This window comes from Pristiophorus japonicus, unplaced genomic scaffold (assembly GCF_044704955.1).
Source record: "Pristiophorus japonicus isolate sPriJap1 unplaced genomic scaffold, sPriJap1.hap1 HAP1_SCAFFOLD_444, whole genome shotgun sequence".
Classification (NCBI taxonomy): Eukaryota; Metazoa; Chordata; class Chondrichthyes; family Pristiophoridae; genus Pristiophorus; species Pristiophorus japonicus.
In genome coordinates this window covers 274,727-297,178 of record NW_027254346.1, presented here as the reverse complement: position 1 = coordinate 297,178, position 22,452 = coordinate 274,727, and the positions used below count along the sequence as shown (strand labels likewise).

General features: G+C 43.0%; 1 protein-coding gene across 1 annotated transcript; it reads right to left on the bottom strand.

Annotated features, from left to right (window-relative positions):
* Positions 1 to 7,453: 7,453 nt before the first annotated feature.
* LOC139251772 (probable G-protein coupled receptor 139) lies at positions 7,454 to 21,093 on the bottom strand. The gene is made up of 3 exons (XM_070873304.1): positions 20,977 to 21,093; positions 14,200 to 14,509; positions 7,454 to 8,355 (listed from the first exon to the last, which is right to left on the bottom strand). The coding sequence occupies exons 1-3, from the start codon at positions 21,091 to 21,093 to the stop codon at positions 7,454 to 7,456; spliced, it is 1,329 nt and encodes a 442-aa protein (XP_070729405.1).
* Between the last annotated feature and the right edge of the window lie 1,359 nt (positions 21,094 to 22,452).

Here is a 22,452-nt window from a genome sequence, read left to right as displayed (position 1 = left end):
CCCCGTAATCCTTTATTCCCTTATCACTCAAAGATCGGTCTATCTATGACCTTGAATTTATTCAATGACCCAGCCTCCACAGCTCTATGCGGAAGAGAATTCCATCGATCGACAACGCTCTGAGAGAAGAAGTTCCTCCTGATCTCAGTTTTAATGGGGGTCCCTTATTTTGAGACTATCTCCCCTTATTCTGATACTATGTCCCGCTTGAGTGGAAATATCATCTATGCGTTCACCTTGTCGAGTCACGTCATTATCTTTTCTGTTTCGATAAGATCACCTCTCAATCTTTTGAACTCCAATGTGCATATGCTCTACTTACTTAATCTGTCATCATGATTCAAAAGCCTCATCTCCGGAGTCAACACAGTGAAACTTCTTTGAAAAGCCTCCAATGCAAGAATATGATTCGTTAAATACGGAGAGCAAAACTGCACGCAGTAAACAATGGGTGGCCTTACGAAACCGTCTACCGTTGTATCAGGAATTCGCTTATTTTATACTCGACATCCATTGCAATAAAGGCCAACGTTCCATGTGCCTTTCTGATTAACTGCTGTACCTGCACCCTAATTATTGTGTTTCATGTACGAGGACACCAATTCCCCTGCACAGCAATACTTTTCATTTATTCTCCAATTAAATTATCATTTGCTTTTCTATTTTTTCTGCCAAGGAATGGACGATAACCTTAAATTTTCCCACACTATACTCAATCTGCCACTTTTTTACCTACTCAAAAAGTCTCTCTTTACCCCTTTGCATATTTGTTGTTTCCACCTCACAATTTGCTTTCCCACCCATGTTTGTATCATCAGAAACCGAGGCTATGTTGCTCTCGGTCCCTTCACCCAAGTCATTAATATTGATAGAAAATAGCTGATGACCAGCAACGATCCCTGCGGCACCCCACCAGTCAATTTTTCCCAACCAGGAATGATTTATTTATCCCGACTTTCTGTTTTCTCTTTGTTATCCAATACTCTATCCATGCTAATATTTTACGTGGATCCCCATGAAGTTTTATCTTGTGAAGTAACTTTTTATGTGGCAGCTTATCGATTGCCTTCTGGAAATCCCATTACACCACATCCATTTTTTCCCTGTTACCCACCATTCTCCTATCTCCATCCAAATTTACAATTATGATTTCCCAATCCATTTGCAGCACGGATTAGATACAGTGTAAAATTCCTTCTGCATTCTGAATACTGCCAATTGATATGAATTGCCTAATTAAGTAGGGAATAAAGTGGCAGCTGGTGTAAATTGTGGGGAAATGTGAGTTCATTGACTTTTGTAGAAATAATAGAAATCAGAACATTTTTAAAATGTTGGTCTTCAGAGAGATATCGTTGTCCTTGGGCAAGAAACACAGAAAGCGAGCATGCAGGTAAGGCAAGCAATAACGAAGTCAAATGGCATATTGTCATTTATTGCAAGCGATTTGAATTCCAAGACTAAAGTAGCATTTCTACAATCGAACACGGCTCGGTGAGACCACATATGGCGTACTGTGCACAAACTTGCTCAAGTTATCGAAGGAAGGATATACGTTCGTTGAAGGATGCATACCGAAGGTTTACTAGATTGATTCCTGGGATGAGTGGGCTGCCTTTTGAAGAGAGACGATTAAAGTTTGACTGTATTCTCTGGAGTTTAGAAGGATGAGAGGTTAAACATAGAATTTACTGACGGGGATTTACAGGGTAGATGCTGAAAGGTTGTTTCCCCTGGATGTAATGCATATATCGAGGAGTCACAGACTCAGGATTCGTGGTCGACCATTTAAGGCAGACATGAGGAGGAATTTTTGTATTCAGAGGACTGGGAATCTTTGGAATTCTCTGTCCCAGAGCGATGTGCATGCTGAATCTCTGAATATATTCAAGGCCGAGATTGGTAGATTTTTGGAGTCGAGTAAAATCGACGGATAATGCAATCGGGCGCTAAAGTGGAGTTGAGGTTGATGATCAACCATGATCTTATTGAATGGTGGACAACGCTGGATGGACCATACGGCCTTCTCCTGCTCCAAATCTTTATGTTCTTTTGTTTCTTTATCTACACTGCTGCATCAAACACATCCAGGCAGGCACAGCATTGGTTAGATATAAATTAAAATTCCTTCTGCACATTCGCTCCATCTCTCCCTCTCAAGCTTTCTCTCTCGTTGCCTCTCCCTCTCCCTCCCATCGGCTCTCTCCCTCTCCGACCATCTCTCTTTGCCTCTCTCGCACTCCGTCTCTCTCTCATCTCTCTCTCTCGCACCATCTCCTTCCCATCTTCTCTCTCTCTCTCCTTTCCACCATCTCTTTCTCGGTCTCTGTCTCTCTCTTGCTGTGTCTCTTATTTAACCAAAGTTCTCGCAATTCTGGGACCATCACTTTAGACTGCTACCTTGCGCAAGTCAATCTGCTATTTAAAACTGTTGCGAGATGGAAACCAGGGAATGATATATCACTAAAATGCTATGTGTTGTCGGACATGTACCTGAGTCTGCAATTAAGTGTAGGGTTTATGAACAACTAAAATATTTTCAGTTGGTCAGAGAGTGCCAGCATTGATTTGTGAAAGATTGGTCTTGCTTGACAAAGGTTGCGAGATCTCGGCGAAATGCGAGGTGAGACGAAGAACAGGGGAGGCCCGAGAGCAGAGGGGGCATGGGCGGGAGCAGGAGCAGATTTGGAATAAACAGCGCGGCATGCTCGTGTGCGGAGGCGGCGAGATGGGGAATGAAAATAGATTTGCAAGCATCTCATCACATGCAGAATTTGAAAGCTTGACGTCAGAGTGAAATACCCAAACTGCGCTCGGCAAATGGGATGAAACTGATTGGTCTGTAGCTGGTGAATGTTTTTCAAAGTTTTATGTTCACTTCTTTTAAGTCAATTCTTACTCTATTAAATAGGACAGCTCAGTCCACTGGAAAGTATTGGGTGCATTCCGCGTCTGGGGCAAACACATGTGCAGCAATTGTCATCAGCTGGAGGACCCCGAGATCTGGTCTTCGGTGCTTGTGTAGCCGCTGGCGTCGCTGCGGTGCATTTTTGAGGCTGAGAGCTGCGTGGATAACATGTTTATAGAGGTGATTACCCCGCAGCTTAAGAGTATTCATCCAGAGAGACAAACAGGACCAAGCAGGTATTGTAAGAGTCCCATGCATGAATCGCCGTCTCCAACCAGTATTCTGCTCTGAGTACTGGTGAGGGCAATAGGGACGCTGCGGAATGCAGCCAGAGCCATGTGCACGACACGATGGCTGGCTCAGCTGTATCGGGGGGAGGAAGCATAATGGAAGAGCAATAATGGCAGTGGATTCTAGAGTCAGGGGAGCAAACAGGCGTTTTTGCGACTTTCGACAATCCAGGATGGCATGTTGCCTCACATGATTCATGATTAAGGAAGGTAGCGAGCAGTTGCAGGACATTCCGAGAGGGGAGGCTGAACAATCAGAGCTCCTCTTCCCCATCAGTACCAACGACATAGGTACAAAGCGCGATGAGGTCCTGCAAGTAGAAATTCGGGAGTTAATAGAGAGTTTAAAGAGCATGCCTTCCAAGGTAATAATCTCCCAATTACTTCCGGCGCCATGCTCGAATGAGTAAACAAATAGGAGGATACCGCAGATTAATGCGTGACAGGAGGGATAGTGCAAGCGCTGGGCTTTATTTTCCTGAGGCCTTGGGATCTTTTCTGGTGGAGGTGGGATCTCTAAAGACGAACTGGTTGCACCTCAACAGAACTGGGATCAGTACCCTCAAAGGAAGATTTGCTCGTACTGTTGGTGAGGGATTGAACTAATCTGGAAGGGTGATGTAAAATTAGAACGGGGAGAGTGTGGGGGTGCTCAAAATATTAGGGCAGGCTGAGTGCACTAAAATAGTATGGTAATTAGTTTGGATAAATCTGAGAGGGAATACATGGATATTCCAAGTTGCGGTTACATTTTATGGATGTGAATGCACGAAGTGTAGGAAACAAGGCAAATGAACTGCAGGCACAAATAGACGTATGGGAATATGATATAGTAGCAATAACTGAGACCTGGCACAATGGACAGGAGTGGCTAGTAAATATTCCTGGTTATATTACAGGAAAAATAGGGAAGGAAAGAGAGGTTTTGGTGTGGCATTATTGAATAAGGAGAATGTTATCGTGTTGGAGAGGGAGGATAACCTGGATGGGTCAAACACAGAATTTATATGGCTAGAGTTGAGAAATAATAGAGTTGACATCAAACTACAAGATGTATTATATAGAACTTCACATTTTGGGAAAGATATGGAGGAGCAATTTAACTGAGCCATAGAGAGAGGAGCAAGAACTCTCAGGAAGTAGAAACGGTGGACTTCAACGATACTAATCTAGACTCGGATTGTAATAGTGTAAATGGCAGAGAGCTGCAGAGTTTCTGATGTGTGTTCAGGACAACTTTTTTGATCAGTATATGGATTTCCAAAAGCTATTTTGACAACTTGCCAATAATAGCCTTGCAAGCAAGTTTGAATCCCATGGAATGAAAGGGACAGTGACATCTTGGATATTATATTGCCTGAGTGACAGGAAACAGATCGTCGTGGTGAACGGTTGTTTTTCGGACCGAACGAAAGTAAACAGTGGTGTTCGCCAGGGGCGGTTCTAGGACCACTGATTTTCTTGATATATATTCTTGACGTCGATGTGGATGCAGAGGGCAGTTGCGAATGCGGTTAATAATGTTTATGGGATCTTGGGCTTCATAAATGTAATTATGTGATACAAAATGTGGTAACTATGATGAAGCGGTATAACACACTGGTTCTGCCCCAACTGGAGTACTGTGGCCAATTCTGGACATCGGACTTTAGATAGGATGTGAAGACGGCAAATAGGGTTCAGTGAAGCTTTTGCGAGAATGTTTCAGGAATGAAGGATTTCAGTTATGTTGATAGTCTGGAGAAGCAGGGATTGCTCGCCTTGGAGCAGAGAAGATTGAGAGCAGAATTGATAGCGATCTGCAAATTCACCAGCTATCCAGATAGAGTAGATAGAGAGAAATGGCGGAATGGTCGAGAAGCAATGAACACAGATTTAAGGTTAATGGCAAAGGAACCAATGTTTTATACGTCGAGTGGTTAGTATCTGGAATGCACTGTCTGAAAGGGTGGTGGAGGCAGATCAAAAGGGAGTCGGATAATCATAGAAGCACAGAAATTTACAGCACGGAAGCAGCCCGTTTTGGCCCATCGTGTCCCCGCCGCCGCCAAACAGCTATCGAGCCTAATCCCACATTGCAGCTCTTACTCCGTAGCCCTGTAACTTAGAGTACTCCAAGAGCACATCCAATATCATTTTTTAATGTGGTTTGTGTTTCTGCCTCTATCAACCTGTCAGGTAGTTAGGTCCCGACCCCCACCTTCCTCTGGGTGAAGACATTTCCTCTCATACCTCCTCTAATCCTCCCCCAGTTACATAAATTGATGCTCCTTGGATGTTGACACTTCATTCTCTGAATGTGCATTGACGCAAGTGTCATTCGCATATTGTAGTTTGACGACATTGGTTGGGACGGTCTTTTTTCTGGCCGAGAGGTGGCGAAGGTTGAACAGGTTCCTACTGGTCCTGTGTTCAATTTCCACTCATGTGGTGAGCTTGTTGAGTGTGAGGTGGAGCATTGCAGCAAGCAAGATCGAGAAGAGTGTTGGCGCGAATGACGCAGCACTGTTTGACCCCGGTGCGGACGTGGGTTGGGTCTGTGATGGGTCCGTTGTTCAGAATCCCGGCTTCCATGCCTTCGTGGAGCATGCAGAGGATGGTGACAAACCTTTGCGGGAACCATTTGATACTGCTCAACAACGTCTCTCCTCAGCCTCCTCTGTTCTAATGCATTCAAACGCAACCAATCCAAACATGCCTAATGGGCAAAACTCTCCAATCCAAGCATCGCTCTTGTAAATCTTCTTCTGTACCCTCTCTAGTGCAATCACATCTTTCATTTAATATGGAGACCAGAACTTCAGGCAGTACTCTAGTACTGGCCTAAATAGTGTTTTATTCAGTTCAAACATAATCTCGCTGCTCTTGTCTTTTATGCCTTAGCTAACAAACGTCAGTATAACAAATGCCTTTTTACCATCGCATCTCATTAACATATAACCTTCAGTGGCCTGTGGACAAGCACTCCAAGATCCCTTTGTTCCTCTCCACTTTTCAGTACCTTACCATTTAACGCGTATTCACTTGCCTCGTTAGCCCTCCTCAAATGCATTACCTCACAATTCTCCGCATTGAATTCAATTGGCATTTGTTCTGCCCACCTGGCCAATTCGTTGATATCTTCCTGCAGTCCACAGCTTTTTTCTTTATTATCAACCTCACAGCCGATTATAGTATAATGTGAAAACTTCTTATTAATACCCTCTTCATTCAACTCTAAATCTTTGAACATAAAAAGCAAGCGACGTAGTACTGAGCACTGCGGAACCCCGCTGAAAATAACCTTTCAGTCAAAAAGCACGCATCAACCTTTGCCATTTGCTTCCTGGCACTGAGCATTTTTTGGATCCTACTGGCCACTTTGCCCTGGATGGGCTTTTACTTTCGAGAACAATCTGCTATGTGACACCTTATCAGAATCCTTGCAAAACTCCATAGACACTACAGCAAATGCACTGCCCTCATCTAGAGTTCTTGTTGCATCCTCAAAAAATTCAAAAATATCAGTCAGACTCGACCTACCCTTAACAAATCCATATTGCCAGTCGTTGATTCACCCGGACCTTTCTAAATGAAAGAAATACAGTGCAGGACTACAGAGAAATGGCGAGGTGGTGTGCGACAGGATGTGAGTCGGCATGGGCTCGATTGGCCGAATGGGCCTCGTCCATGCTGTAACAATTTTATTATCTGAATCTATGATTTTCTAACGTTTTATAATGATTCATTAATGGACATGATGAATAGATGTGGCTATATCGGATTGCAAAGGTCTACAAAGCCTTTATTGGAGATGCTGCCAGTATTCGTGCGGACAGAAGTTGCACTGACTCAGGAAGCATGTAACGGCCGTCCATGTTTGTGCAGGGCAGAGGTGCCTTTCCAGAAAGGCATGAGAGAGAGTCGTACCCCGCACAGGGAGCCCAGTCTAGAGAGTGTGTGAGTGTGTGAGCGTGTGATCCTTCACCCGGATCACTGGCCCATCAGCGAGAGCCGAGTGGAGACAAGCAGTGAGTGACGATGTTACTATTCGCCCAGATCACTGAATGCTCACGCAGAGCGCATTGTAGACAGTGTGTGAGTGAGCATATTAATGTTGACCCCGATCATGGGTCCCTCACAGCGTGCCCAGTGTTCACAGTTTGTGAGTGAACGTGTTAATATTCAGCCAGATCACTGGTTCCACGCAGTGAGAGCATCTCGATCACAATATCAGGACGCAGGGAGTCGGAGGCAGCAAAGTCTCCGCTGCTTCTCATCTTTTAATGAATTTTACAAACAAAGTTAAGGGATATTTCCCCACATTCTTCAACTGCTCTCTGAACTTAGTTTGTGTCACGCAATAAATAACGGTGTTTGTGCAGCAGCTCAGCAGCTGCAGCATGAATCCAAATTCCCTCACATAAGACGGGAGAAATATCTGCCAAGCATCGAACCAGCGCAATGCGCCCCACAGAGAATGCACCATATATACCGACCATAACAGGATGAAATTCCCCGAGATAAGAAGCAGTAAAATGATGGATTTCCTGCGGCTCTCCATCTCTGGGTCTCTGGGACTCTCCACATTGCTGGGACTCCGGAGTCTCCTGCGGGCTCTGCTGGACACTAAAATGTGTCTGACGGTGAGAGCATTGAGCAGCACTATGATCACAAATGGGACACACGGGGTGAGGATGTAATGCAGGAACTCGATTGTTCCCCAGACCGTCGAAATCATTACTCTGCTTTGTATACGACAAAACCAGGGGTTATTAAATTGCTGATATGCATCTGACAGCATAAAATACCAGAAAATATCAATTAAGCAACTCATCACAGTCACTGTTCCCAGAACCACAGCCGCCGTTTTCCCGCTGCAATATTTAGTCTTCAGCTTCTGGCAGCAAATCGCCACAAATCGGTCAAAGGTGAAAGTGACAGTGAACCAGACAGAACAGTTTGTGGCTGCATAAACCAGGACAGCGTGGACATTACACACGGGGAGGGAGAACAGGAAATATAAATATCGCCGATAAACAATCGGAATGTGCCTCAATATCAGGTCGAGGATAATGACCAGTAGATCCGCAGCTGCCATGGCCACTAGGTAGCGAGTGACACATTGAGAGACACCGCACTTTCCCCGAGACAGGATCACAATCGTTACTACGTTCACTGTGAGGAAGGGAAATAAACAGAGAAAGTATACCTCAGCTGTGAGCAAGAGCAACAGTTTAATGGAATTTGGGGTGAAAAGTGCAAATCATTATCGAAATGTACATTTTTTGGCAATAAAATTAAGGAAACCGCAAAGATGTTCCATAAATATATTGAGAACAAAAGTATAACTAAAGAAAGGGTAGTGCATAATACAGACCATGAGTGGAATCTATGTGTGGAGGAAGAAAATGTTGGAATGGTTCTTTTTCAATTCGTTGCATCTATTTTCAGAAAGGAACGGGAAAATACAGATACAGCTATCAACGAGGAGTGTGAAATTCTGGATGAAGTAAACATAATGAGAGATGAGGTTTTAAGGGGTTTAGCTGCTTTGATAGTAGATAATTCCCCAGGCCCGGATGAATTCCATCCAAGTCTGTTGAGCGAAGTAAAAGACGAAATAACAGAGGCCTTGACCATTATTTTCCCGTCATCTTTGGATTTGTGCCTGGTGCCGGATTAGTGGCGGACTGCTAATGTGCTACCGTTGTTTTAGAAGGGAAAAATAGATAGGCCAAATGATTACAGGGCTGTCAGCCAATCTCAGAGATGGGAAAATTATTGGATACAACTACATTTGGAAAGGCAAGGATTAATTAGGGGCAGTCAGCACAGATTTGTTAAAGGTAGGTCATGCTTTTGTTAACGTCCCACATGTTAGACTGGTCATGAATGTTAATGCCCATGGGTTCCGGGTATCCAGGGCAAAGTGAATACATGAATCAAAATTTGGATTAGAGATAGGAAGCAAAATGTAATGGTTGATGGATCTTTTTGTGACATGAAGGATGTTTCCACTGGTGTGCCATAGAGCTCAGTATGGATCTCTTGCTTTCGTGGTAGATATCACTGATCCACATTTGAATATAGGGAGCATGATTAGTAAGTTTGCACATGATACTAAAATTGTCTGTGTGATTGCGATTTAAAAGGAAAGTCATGGACTGCAAGAGAATATCAATATACCGGACTGGTGGGCAGTGAAGTGGTAAAATGGAATTTCTTTCGGAGAAGTTTAAGCTAATGCATTTTGGGAGGACTTAATAGTGTTGATGAGCAGAGGGACCTTGGAGTGTTTGCACACAGATCGCTGAAAATATCAGGCAAGGTGGAAAAGCTGGTGGAGAAAGCATATAGAATTCTTGCTTTATTGGGCGAGGCATCGAATACAAGAGCTGGGATGTTAAGCTTACATTGTATAATACTCTGATTAGGCCACAGCTGGTATACTGATTGCAGTTCTAGGTGCCGTCTTATAGGATTGCAATAGAGAGGGTGCAGATGATGCCTTGAATTGAGAATCGTAGCTGTGAGGAAAGATTGGATAGCCTGCGTCTGTTCTCATTGGAACAGAGGAGTTTGCGAGGAGACCTCACTGCGGTGTGCAACATTTTGAGGGGTCTGGATGAAGTGGATAGCAAAGGCCAATTTCCATTTGTGGAGGGGTCAATTAGGAGCAGTTTTAGGTGGTTGTTGGAAGGTTTAGGGGGGATTTGAAGGGGGGTTTCTTCACGCAGAGGGTTCTGCGTTACTGGACTGAACTGACTGGAAAAGGTGGTCGATGCAAAAACCATCACCACATTTAAAATGTGCGTGGTTGGAATTTAAAGTGGCATAAACTGCAGGATTAGGACCTAATGCTCTTAAGTGGGAATATAATATATAACCTGCTGTTGGCTGACGCAGATACGATGGTAAGTACTGCAGCAAATCGAATACGGCCATGGTGATCTCCTGGACTAGTTTAGATCGCCTGCATGATTGGGAGACGAATTTTCCTAGATTCCTTTTCCTCAGTTCGCCTGGGTTTTTATTGGTTTTCTGCGCCTCCCAAGAGATCAGATGGTTCGGGCTGGGTTAGAGTGTAGAATATTTCGATGGAATGTCTGTCGCAGTTGTATGCGGAAGACTGGTTAGCCTGGCTGCTCTTTACCTTTCCACCATGGTTAATTGTTCATATGTTTAGATATAACCTTCAGGGCTGCTGACCGAGAGCCGTGTGGCTCTTTTTCGGCTGGCGTGCACACGATGGGACGACATGGCCTAATTCTACGCTTTGTTTTTCTATGTTTCTATGTTTCTACAACATTGGATGAAATTGTCTAATTATTTTTCCTGGGGCTTAATACAGTGTCTACTTTAAGAATTATCAATAATTTATCGTGGAATCAATAAATGAAATGGAAATAAATAGATGTTTGATCAATGGGATGTCAAATGATAGAACTACCTTTATCCCTGCAGACGAAAGCGCCGTACCAGGTACCAGGACAAAAAGGACCAGAACCTCTCATGAAACCATCGTGTCCCGGCGTCAGTCAGCATTTGGAGCAGTGTAATTCGCTTCTGTGCCCCTGGATTAGGAAGTTGGAAATTGCGCTGGTTTCCTGCTTGGTTAGAGTATCCATTATATTTAGAAGAGAAATGAATGCAACAACAAACTGCAAAACTATTTCCCTCGTCATGCAATGATTACTGGCAATTGTATTTCAAATGTACGGATATAATATGACAATGGTAAGATAGTGAATACGTATGCATGTAGTTACAAATAAAAAGGTCTGAGAGAATGTGTTAAATAGTTAGTTTTTTGCATTGTTGTTGAAATACTGCAATTGTCGCTTATTGAAAGGAAGATATGCCAAATAAATTTCCAAAAAATAAGCACCGAAATAAGAGAAATAGTTATCTTTGACCAGGTAATGCCCGACAAAATGCATGTATTAGTATCGAGACCAGGCGAGTTATCCCTCAGGCAAAGAGTCAGCGATAGAGTTAGTAAAAGATATTAACAAAAATAGAAGAGATTTGTCCATGCACTTTCTCACTTGCTGGTTTTCACTTGTCCACAGAAAATTAGACGAGAAAATTTTTATAGACTTTCATATTCTCAAAACTTCGGTTAAATTAGCTGTGATTATTTATCCTGAAATATAGCAGGAGGCGATAGAGACCTGTGCCAGACAGACATGGCATCCACGTGTAAATTCATGACAAAGATTTGGAATAAGGCAAGAGAGATCTGTCTGAATGAACATTTTGTGAGACTGTAAATTATCCTTGTGATCCTATTCTGACCATCGGAAGCAGTGCCACGAATGCAGAACTGCACAGGTTTGCAAAGGAGACACTGACTGGAACTGAAAGATGACTAAACTTTTCAAACATTAATGATGATCTGCCAGCATTTGTTCCAGTGACTTTATTTCAGTAACCATACCGACCATTAGGTGCCATAGTGTATGTCCGTAACCACACCTAGCATTATGTGCGATGTGTCAGTAACCATACCGAACATTAGGTGACTGTGTGTGTGCCAGTAACCATACCGAGCATTAGGTTACTGTGTATGGGACAGTAACCATACCATGCATTCGGTGACTGTGTTTCAGCAACTATAAAGGGCATTAGGTGAAAATGTGTCAGCAACCATACCGAACCTTAGGTGACTGAGTGTCAATAAACATACCGAACATTAATTAACTGTGTGTGTTAGTAACCATACTGGACATTAGGTGACTGTATGTCATTAACCGTACCGAGCAATAGGTGAGAGTGGGTGTTAATAACCATATCTAGCATTCGAATACTGTGTGTCATTAACCATACCGAATATAGGTGACATTTTGTGTCAATAAACATACTGGACATTAGGTGACAATGTGTGTCATTAACCGTACCAAATGATAGGTGCCAGTGTGTGTCAATAACCATAGTGGACATTCGGTGACAGTGTGTGTCAGTAACAGTACCGGAGATTAAGTGAGAGTGTGTGTCAGTAACATATTTTAATTAGATGAATGTGGGTGTCAGTAACCATAATGAGCATTAGGTGAAAACAGCAGCAAAATATTGTGGATGTTGGAAACGTGAAATGGATAAAGCAAATGATGGAAATACCCAGCAGGTCAGGCAGCACCCATGGAGAGAGTAACACAGTTACGTTTCAGGTCGATGATCTTAATCCATCACGTCTAAGATCTAACAAACCAAGGCAACATTCATTTCACTGTTACAAACGTTCAGGAGAGAGAGAGAATACTGACGTTCGTTTTATAAAATTTCTCGACCAATTTTTTTGCCTGAGTTGAATATAGAAAATTAAAATATTGGTAAAATGTTTCACATTCAAAATTAATAGCCAACGGAAGAGTGAATAGGATAGCGAAGGACGAGGAGAGAAACACATATAAGCAATATTTACAGAATTAATCGCTGGATAGAGATTACCAGGGACTTCCACAGCAGTGTGAAATGGGACTAACTCGAGGGGTGAGGCAATGGTGGGATTTGATGATAGAATCATTGAAATTTACAGTGCAGATGAATGCCATTCGGCCCATCGTGTCCGGGCTAGCTGACAAAGAGGTACCCAATCTAATCCCACTTTCCAGTTCTTGTTCCATTGCCTTGTAGGTTACATCACAAAAAAACCGCACATCCAAGTACTTTTTAAATGTGGTGAGATTCTCTGCTTCTACCAACCTTTAGGCAGTGAGTTCCAGACCCCTATCCCACACTGCGCGAATCAACATTTCTCCTGAAATCCCCACAAAAACTCCTAAGAAACATAGAAACATAGAAACATAGAAAATAGGTGCAGGAGTAGGCCATTCAGCCCTTCTAGCCTGCACCGCCATTCAATGAGTTCATGGCTGAACATGAAACTTCAGTACCCCCTTCCTGCTTTCTCGCCATAACCCTTGATCCCCCGAGTAGTAAGGACTTCATCTAACTCCCTTTTGAATATATTTAGTGAATTGGCCTCAACTACTTTCTGTGGTAGAGAATTCCACAGGTTCACCACTCTCTGGGTGAAGAAGTTTCTCCTCATCTCGGTCCTAAATGGCTTACCCCTTATCCTCAGACTGTGACCCCTGGTTCTGGACTTCCCCAACATTGGGAACATTCTTTCTGCATCTAACCTGTCTAAACCCGTCAGAATTTTAAACGTTTCTATGAGATCCCCTCTCATTCTTCTGAACTCCAGTGAATACAAGCCCAGTTGATCCAATCTTTCTTGATAGGTCAGTCCCACCATCCCGGGAATCAGTCTGGTGAACCTTCGCTGCACTCCCTCAATAGCAAGAATGTCCTTCCTCAAGTTAGGAGACCAAAACTGTACACAATACTCCAGGTGTGGCCTCAGCAAGGCCCTGTACAACTGTAGCAACACCTCCCTGCCCCTCTATTCAAATCCCCTCGCTATGAAGGCCAACAAGACTGAAGTTAAATCTTAAATATGGAAATATTAAAACTGAGAGATTGCAGGATCAGGAGCAAATGTTCAGCAGTGATCATGGCAATGATTGTGGAAAGGTACTTGGTGCGAGATATGATGTGGACAGCAGAGTTTTGTATGACTTCTCGAATAGATGAGTCGAGATAAAACAAATAAATGGATGAGTGTTTATGCAGCACAAAGCCTGATATGGTGCAGAGAGCAGACGAAATTATGGAGGAAGTAGTTGGCAGGATTGTTAATTCAGAGGATGTGAGGTCGGAACTCAGCTCCGGGCCAAAGATAAGGCACAGTTTGTGATCCGTCATAATCAGCATCAGATATTGCTCACTGAGAGGGAATACATCTATAGACAGAAAACTGAGTTTGTGATAAGGACCAGCGACTTAACTGGCAAGCAGAATAATACAGTGAAACGTGATTTACAGATCTAATTGTTGGATTTAGAATCTTACCACGGACAGCAAATTCAACCGAGATGACAAAGTAAATTACAAGAACAGATATACAGTTAGCCATGGTTTGCCGAGTTAAAAACTGGATCGAGAGAGACTTACCCGGAACACCAACAACAGCAAGCAACGGATAGTAAATGTATTTAAAAGCGCGAAGTGCCAATTCAATCCGTATGTGTAATGGAATTCTATTATAATGTTCATAAAGAATGTCAAACTCCCAGATGAAACTCCTGTCCATTGTTGGAACATTCCAATTCACTGTTGTCAGATTCCAATCCATTGTTGTAATATTCCAATTTACCAGAATGCAGATTCTGGCTGCCTCTCTGTGGAGCCGTGTTCTGATCCCTGTTAGTGCCGTCGGTGAAACTCTAACTGATACTCTGCGATAATACTTTGAAAGGAATTCCTTTTAAATAGAAGAGGGAAACCAATCACAGATACATTAGGATCTATGGAGAATACCATTAATTGCAGTCACTGAACAAACAGCTTCAGTTAAATCGTGCAGACTGACATTGATTACAGTCACTGAACAAGCAGCTTCACTTAACCCATTTCAATGCAACACATTTTAGAATCATAGAAACATAGAAAATAGGTCTAGGAGTAGGCCATTCAGCCCTTCTAGCCTTCACCGCCATTCAATGATTTCATGGCTGAACATGAAACTTCAGTACCCCTTTCCTGCTTTCTTGACATACCCCTTGATCCCCCGAGTAGTAAGGACTTCATCTAACTCCCTTTTTGCACCACATTTATGCAGCACATTTCCCCGGTCCACCATAGTGGTTATGTTACTGGACTAGTAACCCAGAGCCCCGGAGTAATGTTCCAGAGCCTTGATTTCAAATCCCACCATGGCAGCAAATTCAATTAAATATATCTGAAATGAAAAGTTAGTAAAAGGAGGAGGAGGGGGCAACGCGGTACTGATTAAAGAAACTATTGCAGCTGTGAGGAGCGATGATATTTTAGAGGGACCATCAAATGAGGCCATATGATTCGAATTGAAACATTTAAATGGGTGATCACAATGTCGGGCTTATATTATAGGCCCCCAGACAGTGGGAGTGGAATAGAGGAGCAGGTAATGTAGGCAAATTGCAGTGAAGTGTAAAAAACATAGGGTAATAATCGTAGGGTATTTTATTATCCAAATATTGATTTGGACAAATATAGTGTGAAAGGTATCGAGGGTGTGGAATTCTTAAAATGCATTCAAGATAACTTTTTTTTAGCTAGTATGTAACAAGCACAACACGAGAGGGGGCGGTTTTGGATTTTGTTTTGGGAAATGAATCTGGGCAGGTTGAAGGTGTATTAGTGGGAGAGCGCATGGTTGCCAGTGACCATAATTCAGACAGATTTAAGTTTGTTATGGATAAGATCAAGGATAGGCCTGCAATAAATGTTCCAAATTGGGGAAAATATATTTTTGCTAAGTTAAGGGGTGACTTGGCCACAGAGAACTGGAAACGGATATTTCTGGGTAAATCTATGTCGGAACACTGGGAGGCATTGAAGGTGGAGATCCAGAAGGCTCAGGTCAATCATGTGCCCTTAATTAAAAATGGGTGGGACTAAAATGCCCTCCCGAATTGCATCACCTCACAGTTCTCTGGAATGAATTCCAGTTGCCACTGCTTTGCGCAACTGACCATTAGATTCATATCCTAATGCAGCCCATGATTTCTTCTTCATTGTCAACAACACAGCCAATTTTAGAATCGTCTGCAAACGTCTCAATCATACTCCGTTTAATCAAATATAAATCGTTGGTATATACCACAAAAAGCAAGGCACACATTACTGAGCCCTGTACGACCCCACTGGAAACATCCTCCCACTCACAAAAACATTCATCAACAATTATTCTTTGATTCCTACCTCCAAGCCAATTCTAGATTCAAATTGTCACTTTACCCTGGATCCCATGAGCTATAACCTTCATCGCCAGTTTACCATGTGGGTCCTTATCAAAAACTTAGCTAAATTCCATATACACTACATTGGAAACACTACCCTAATCGACCCTCTTGGTTACTTGCTCAAAAAATTAAATTAGGTTATTCAAACCTGATCTTCCCATAACAATCCTTGTTGACTGTGCATTATTAATCCTTGCCTATTCAAATGCAGACATATCCTGTTTTTTTAGGATTTTTTCCAATACTTTTCCGACAACTGAGTTTAGGCTGACAGGCCTGTAATTGCTCTTCATATTTCTTTGTTCCTTCTTAAACTAGGGTACTACGTTATATAGGGATGGGAACCTATACAGGGAGACAGAGGGAGACAAAAAGGAGGCAAAAGCAAAAGACAGAAAGGAGATGAGGAAAAGTGGAGGGCAGAGAAACCCAAGGCAAAGAACAAAAAGGGCCACTGTACAGCAAAATTCTAAAAGGACAAAGGGTGTTAAAAAAACAAGCCTGAAGGCTTTGTGTCTTAATGCAAGGAGTATCCGCAATAAAGTGGATGAATTAATTGTGCAAATAGATGTTAACAAATATGATGTGATTCGGATTACGGAGACGTGGCTCCAGGATGATCAGGGCTGGGAACTCAACATCCAGGGGTATTCAACATTCAGGAAGGATAGAATAAAAGGAAAAGGAGGTGGGGTAGCATTACTGGTTAAAGAGGAGATTAATGCAATAGTTAGGAAAGACATTAGCTTGGATGATGTGGAATCTATATGGGTGGAGCTGCAGAACACTAAAGGGCAAAAATCGTTAGTGGGAGTTGTGTACAGACCTCCAAACAGTAGTAGTGATGTTGGGGAGGGCATCAAACAGGAAATTAGGAGTGCATGCAATAAAGGTGCAGCAGTTATAATGGGTGACTTTAATATGCACATAGATTGGGCTAGCCAAACTGGAAGCAATACGGTGGAGGAGGATTTCCTGGAATGCATAAGGGATGGTTTTCTAGACCAATATGTCGAGGAACCAACTAGGGGGGAGGCCATCTTAGACTGGGTGTTGTGTAATGAGAGAGGATTAATTAGCAATCTCATTGTGCGAGGCCCCTTGGGGAAGAGTGACCATAATATGGTGGAATTCTGCATTAGGATGGAGAATGAAACAGTTAATTCAGAGACCATGGTCCAGAACATAAAGAAGGGTAACTTTGAAGGTATGAGGCATGAATTGGCTAAGATAGATTGGCTAATGATACTTAAGGGGTTGACTGTGGATGGGCAATGGCAGACATTTAGAGAACGCATGGATGAATTACAACAATTGTATATTCCTGTCTGGCGTAAAAATAAAAAAGGGAAGGTGGCTCAACCGTGGCTATCTAGGGAAATCAGGGATAGTATTAAAGCCAAGGAAGTGGCATACAAATTGGCCAGAAATAGCAGCGAACCTGAGGACTGGGAGAAATTTAGAACTCAGCAGAGGAGGACAAAGGGTTTGATTAGGGCAGGGAAAATGGAGTACGAGAAGAAGCTTGCAGGGAACATTAAGGCGGATTGCAAAAGTTTCTATAGGTATGTAAAGAGAAAGAGGTTAGTAAAGACAAACGTAGGTCCCCTGCAGTCAGAATCAGGGGAAGTCATAACGGGGAACAAAGAAATGGCAGACCAATTGAACAAGTACTTTGGTTCAGTATTCACTAAGGAGGACACAAACAACCTTCCGGATATAAAAGTGGTCAGAGGGTCTATTAAAGAGGAGGAACTGAGGGAAATCTTTATTAGTCGGGAAATTGTGTTGGGGAAATTGATGGGATTGAAGGCCGATAAATCCCCAGGGCCTGATGGACTGCATCCCAGAGTACTTAAGGAGGTGGCCTTGGAAATAGCGGATGCATTGACAGTCATTTTCCAACATTCCATTGACTCTGGATCAGTTCCTATCGAGTGGAGGGTAGCCAATGTAACCCCACTTTTTAAAAAAGGAGGGAGAGAGAAAGCAGGGAATTATAGGCCGGTCAGCCTGACCTCAGTAGTGGGTAAAATGATGGAATCAATTATTAAGGACTTCATAGCAGCGCATTTGGAAAATGGTGACATGATAGGTCCAAGTCAGCATGGATTTGTAAAAGGGAGATCATGCTTGACAAATCTTCTGGAATTTTTTGAGGATGTTTCCAATAAAGTGGACAAAGGAGTACCAGTTGATGTGGTATATTTGGACTTTCAGAAGGCTTTCGACAAGGTCCCACACAGGAGATTAATGTGCAAAGTTAAAGCACATGGGATTGGGGGTAGTGTGCTGACGTGGATTGAGAACTGGTTGTCAGACAGGAAGCAAAGAGTAGGAGTAAATGGGTACTTTTCGGAATGGCAGGCAGTGACTAGTGGGGTACCGCAGGGTTCTGTGCTGGGGCCCCAGCTGTTTACATTATACATTAATGATTTAGACGAAGGGATTAAATGTAGTATCTCCAAATTTGCGGATGACACTAAGTTGGGTGGCAGTGTGAGCTGCGAGGAGGATGCTATGAGGCTACAGAGTGACTTGGATAGGTTAGGTGAGTGGGCAAATGCGTGGCAGATGAAGTATAATGTGGATAAATGTGAGGTTATCCACTTTGGTGGTAAAAACAGAGAGACAGACTATTATCTGAATGGTGACAGATTAGGAAAAGGGAAGGTGCAACGAGACCTGGGTGTCATGGTACATCAGTCATTGAAGGTTGGCATGCAGGTACAGCAGGCGGTTAAGAAAGCAAATGGCATGTTGGCCTTCATAGCGAGGGGATTTGAGTACAGGGGCAGGGAGGTGTTGCTACAGTTGTACAGGGCCTTGGTGAGGCCACACCTGGAGTATTGTGTACAGTTTTGGTCTCCTAACTTGAGGAAGGACATACTTGCTGTTGAGGGAGTGCAGCGAAGATTCACCAGACTGATTCCCGGGATGGTGGGACTGACCTATCAAGAAAGACTGAATCAACTGGGCTTGTGTTCACTGGAGTTCAGAAGAGTGAGAGGGGACCTCATAGAAACGTTTAAAATTCTGACGGGTTTGGACAGGTTGGATACAGGAAGAATGTTCCCAATGTTGGGGAAGTCCAGAACCAGGGGTCACAGTCTAAGGATAAGGGGTAAGCCATTTAGGACCGAGATAAGGAGAAACTTCTTCACCCAGAGAGTGGTGAACCTGTGGAATTCTCTACGACAGGAAGTAGTTGAGGCCAATTCACTAAATATATTCAAAAGGGAGTTAGATGAAGTCCTTAGTACTCGGGGGATCAAGGGGTATGGCGTGAAAGCAGGAAGTGGGTACTGAAGTTTCATGTTCAGCCATGAACTCGTTGAATGGCGGTGCAGGCTAGAAGGGCTGAATGGCCTGCTCCTGCACCTATTTTCTATGTTTCTATGTTTCTATGTTAGCAGTCCTCCGATCCTCCGGCCCATGCCCATATCCAAATATGACTAGAAAATTAAGGTCAAGGCCTCTGCTATTGCATATTTTACTTGGATCAACAGCATGTGATGCATTTCATCCGGGCCTTGGGAATTATCTACTTTCAAAGCTACTAAACTCCTCAACACTTCCTCTCTCACCATATTTATTTCATCCAGAATATGACAATCCTCCTCGATAGCAGTATCTGCATTACCTCTTTACTTTGTGAAAACAGATGCAAAGTTTTCTTTAAGAACCCTGCAAACATCTTCCGTCTCGACATAAAATTACCCTCATGATTTCTAATGGGCCCTACGCTTTCCTTAGTTACCCTCTTACTCTTTATTGTTATCGAACATCTTAGGGTTTTCCTTGATTTTAATGGTAAAGAAAGTCTCATACTCACTCTTAGCTTTCGTAATATCGTTTTTAATTTCGCCTCTTAACTTTCTATATTTCTGTACAAATTCTAAAATATTAAGCCATTGATATGTGACATATGCGTCCAATTTTTTCTTAATCCTCACCTATAATTCCCTAGACATCCAGGACGCTCTAGAATTATTTTTCCAACATTTCATTTAAGGGCATACGTTTGGCTTCTACCTTCCAGATCTCCTTGTAGAATGCCTCACATTGGTTCGAAGCCGATTTACCCACAATTAGCTATTTCCAGTCCACTCTGGCAAAATCACTCCTTAAATTAGCAAAATTAACTTTTCCGCAATTCAGAAATGTTATTGCAGGCCTATTCTTGTCGTTATCCATAACCAACTTGAATCTCACTGAATTTTGGTAACAGTCACCCAATTATTCCCCCACGAATAACACTTCAAACTGCCCAGTTTGTTTCCCCAAAAAAATCTAAGACCGCCCGCTCTCGCGTTGGGCTTGCTAAATACTGACTAAAATCGTTCTTTTGAAAGCATTTCAAGAAATTGTCAGCCTCTATAGCTTTCAAACTAAATTTGTCACAATCAATATTCGTATAATTAAAGTGCCCTACTATTACTACTCTATGATTTTTAGACTTCACAGCAATTTGTCTACATATTTGCTCCTTCTATTTCCCTCCCATTCTCTGGATGTCTACAATACACTCCCAGCTGTGTGATCGACGATTTCTTTTTTCCAATTCGACCCATCTGGCCTCAGTTGATGATCCGTCAAACATATCATCCCTTCTCACCGCTGTAAGTGATTATCTAATCAGTACTGTAACACCGACCCCCGTTTTGCCCCCCTCTCTCTCTTGCCTAAAAATCTGTCAGCCAGAGATATTGATCTGCCAAACCTGCCCCTCTTTCAGCCAAGTTTATGTAATGGCTATAAGGTCACACTCCCAAGAGTCTACATGTGCTGTTAGCTCATCCGCCTTATTCGCTATACTCCTTGCAGTAAATATGCACCATTCAGCACAGGAAGACATCCTTGCTTGTTACGTACTAAGCCATGTTTCCTCTGTCTTAAAGATGCGCTTTCGAGATTCGTGCTATCCAACTTCTGCTTTACTTACATCTCTTTTGTATTCGTTCTCAGGTTCCCTCCCATCAAGCTCGTTCAAACTCTCCCCAACTGCACTAACAAAACTCCCCGCGAGGATATTGGTCCCGGCGCTGTTGAGGGTCAACATGTACGATTTATACAGGTCCCATCTCCCCACAAGCGGTCCGAATGCCTCAAGAATTTAAAGCCCTCCCTTCTACACCAATTTTCCATCCACGTGCTCATCGTCTCTCTCCTTCTATTCTTACTCTTTGGCAGGTGCACCGGTATTAACCCAGAGATTACTACTTTTGATTTCCTACACTTTAATTGTTTTCCAAGCTCCATAAATTCTCCCTGTAAGACCTCATCACTCACCCTATATGGACCATGACCTCGAGCTGCTTACCCCCCCCCCCACCCCCGACTCCTTTCCCACCAGGGTGACCTGCATCCGCTCTGTGACATCCTTTACCCTGGAACGAGGGAGGAAGATAAACATTCGGGAGTCATGTCTACGCCCGCAGAATCGCCTGTCTGTTCCTGTAACTATAGAATCCGCTATCACGAGGGATCTTTTGTTGTTCTGCCCTCTTTGCTGTGCTGCTGGGCCAGCCGTGGTGCCTTGGAATTGGCTCTGGCTGCAATCCCCAGAGGCCCCATCCTCCTTACCGATACTCAGAATTGAATATTGGCTTGAAAACGAGAGGGACTCACGGGAGGCCTCCTGCGCTACCTGCCTGGAACACTTATTATGTCTGGTGGTCACCCACGTCCCCTCCACCTGCACAACTTTAAGCTGCGGGATACCGACCTCCTGAAACGTGCTATCCACGTAGTTCTCTGCGTTGCGGATGCACCTTATTGACTGCACCCGCTGCTGCAGCTCCGAAACACGGAGCTCGAGCAATGGAAGCTGGAGACACCTCCTGCACACATGGATGTCCAATATATTACCAACTCTCCCATGAACCATTATTGTATTTCATAACATCTTGTGGCACATTATCGAAATATTTCTGAAAATCCAAATCCACTGGTTCCACTCTGATCAATGCTGATAGTTACAACCTCAAAATACACTAACAGATTTGACATATCTGATTTTCCTTTCATAAATCCGTGTTGATTCTGCCCAATCCTATTATTATATTCTCAGTGCACTTTTACCATTTCTTAATTATAGAATTAACCATTTTCACGATGACTTATGTCACATTAACTGGCCTGTAATTCCCCATTTTCTCTCTCCCTCATTTCCTAAACAGCAAGATTACATTTGCTACCTTGTAATCTGCAGGAACCCTTTTACATTATATTGAAGTTTGCAAGATGGAAACCAATGCAAGCAGTATCTCCATAGCCACCTCTATCAAAACCATTTCATGTAGACCATCAGGTTCAGAGAATGTCTCGGCTTTCAGTCCCGTTAATAGTTCCAGTTCTATTTTTTTTACTAATTATTATTTAATTTAGTTGCTCATTCTTGCTAGACCCTTGGTTCTCC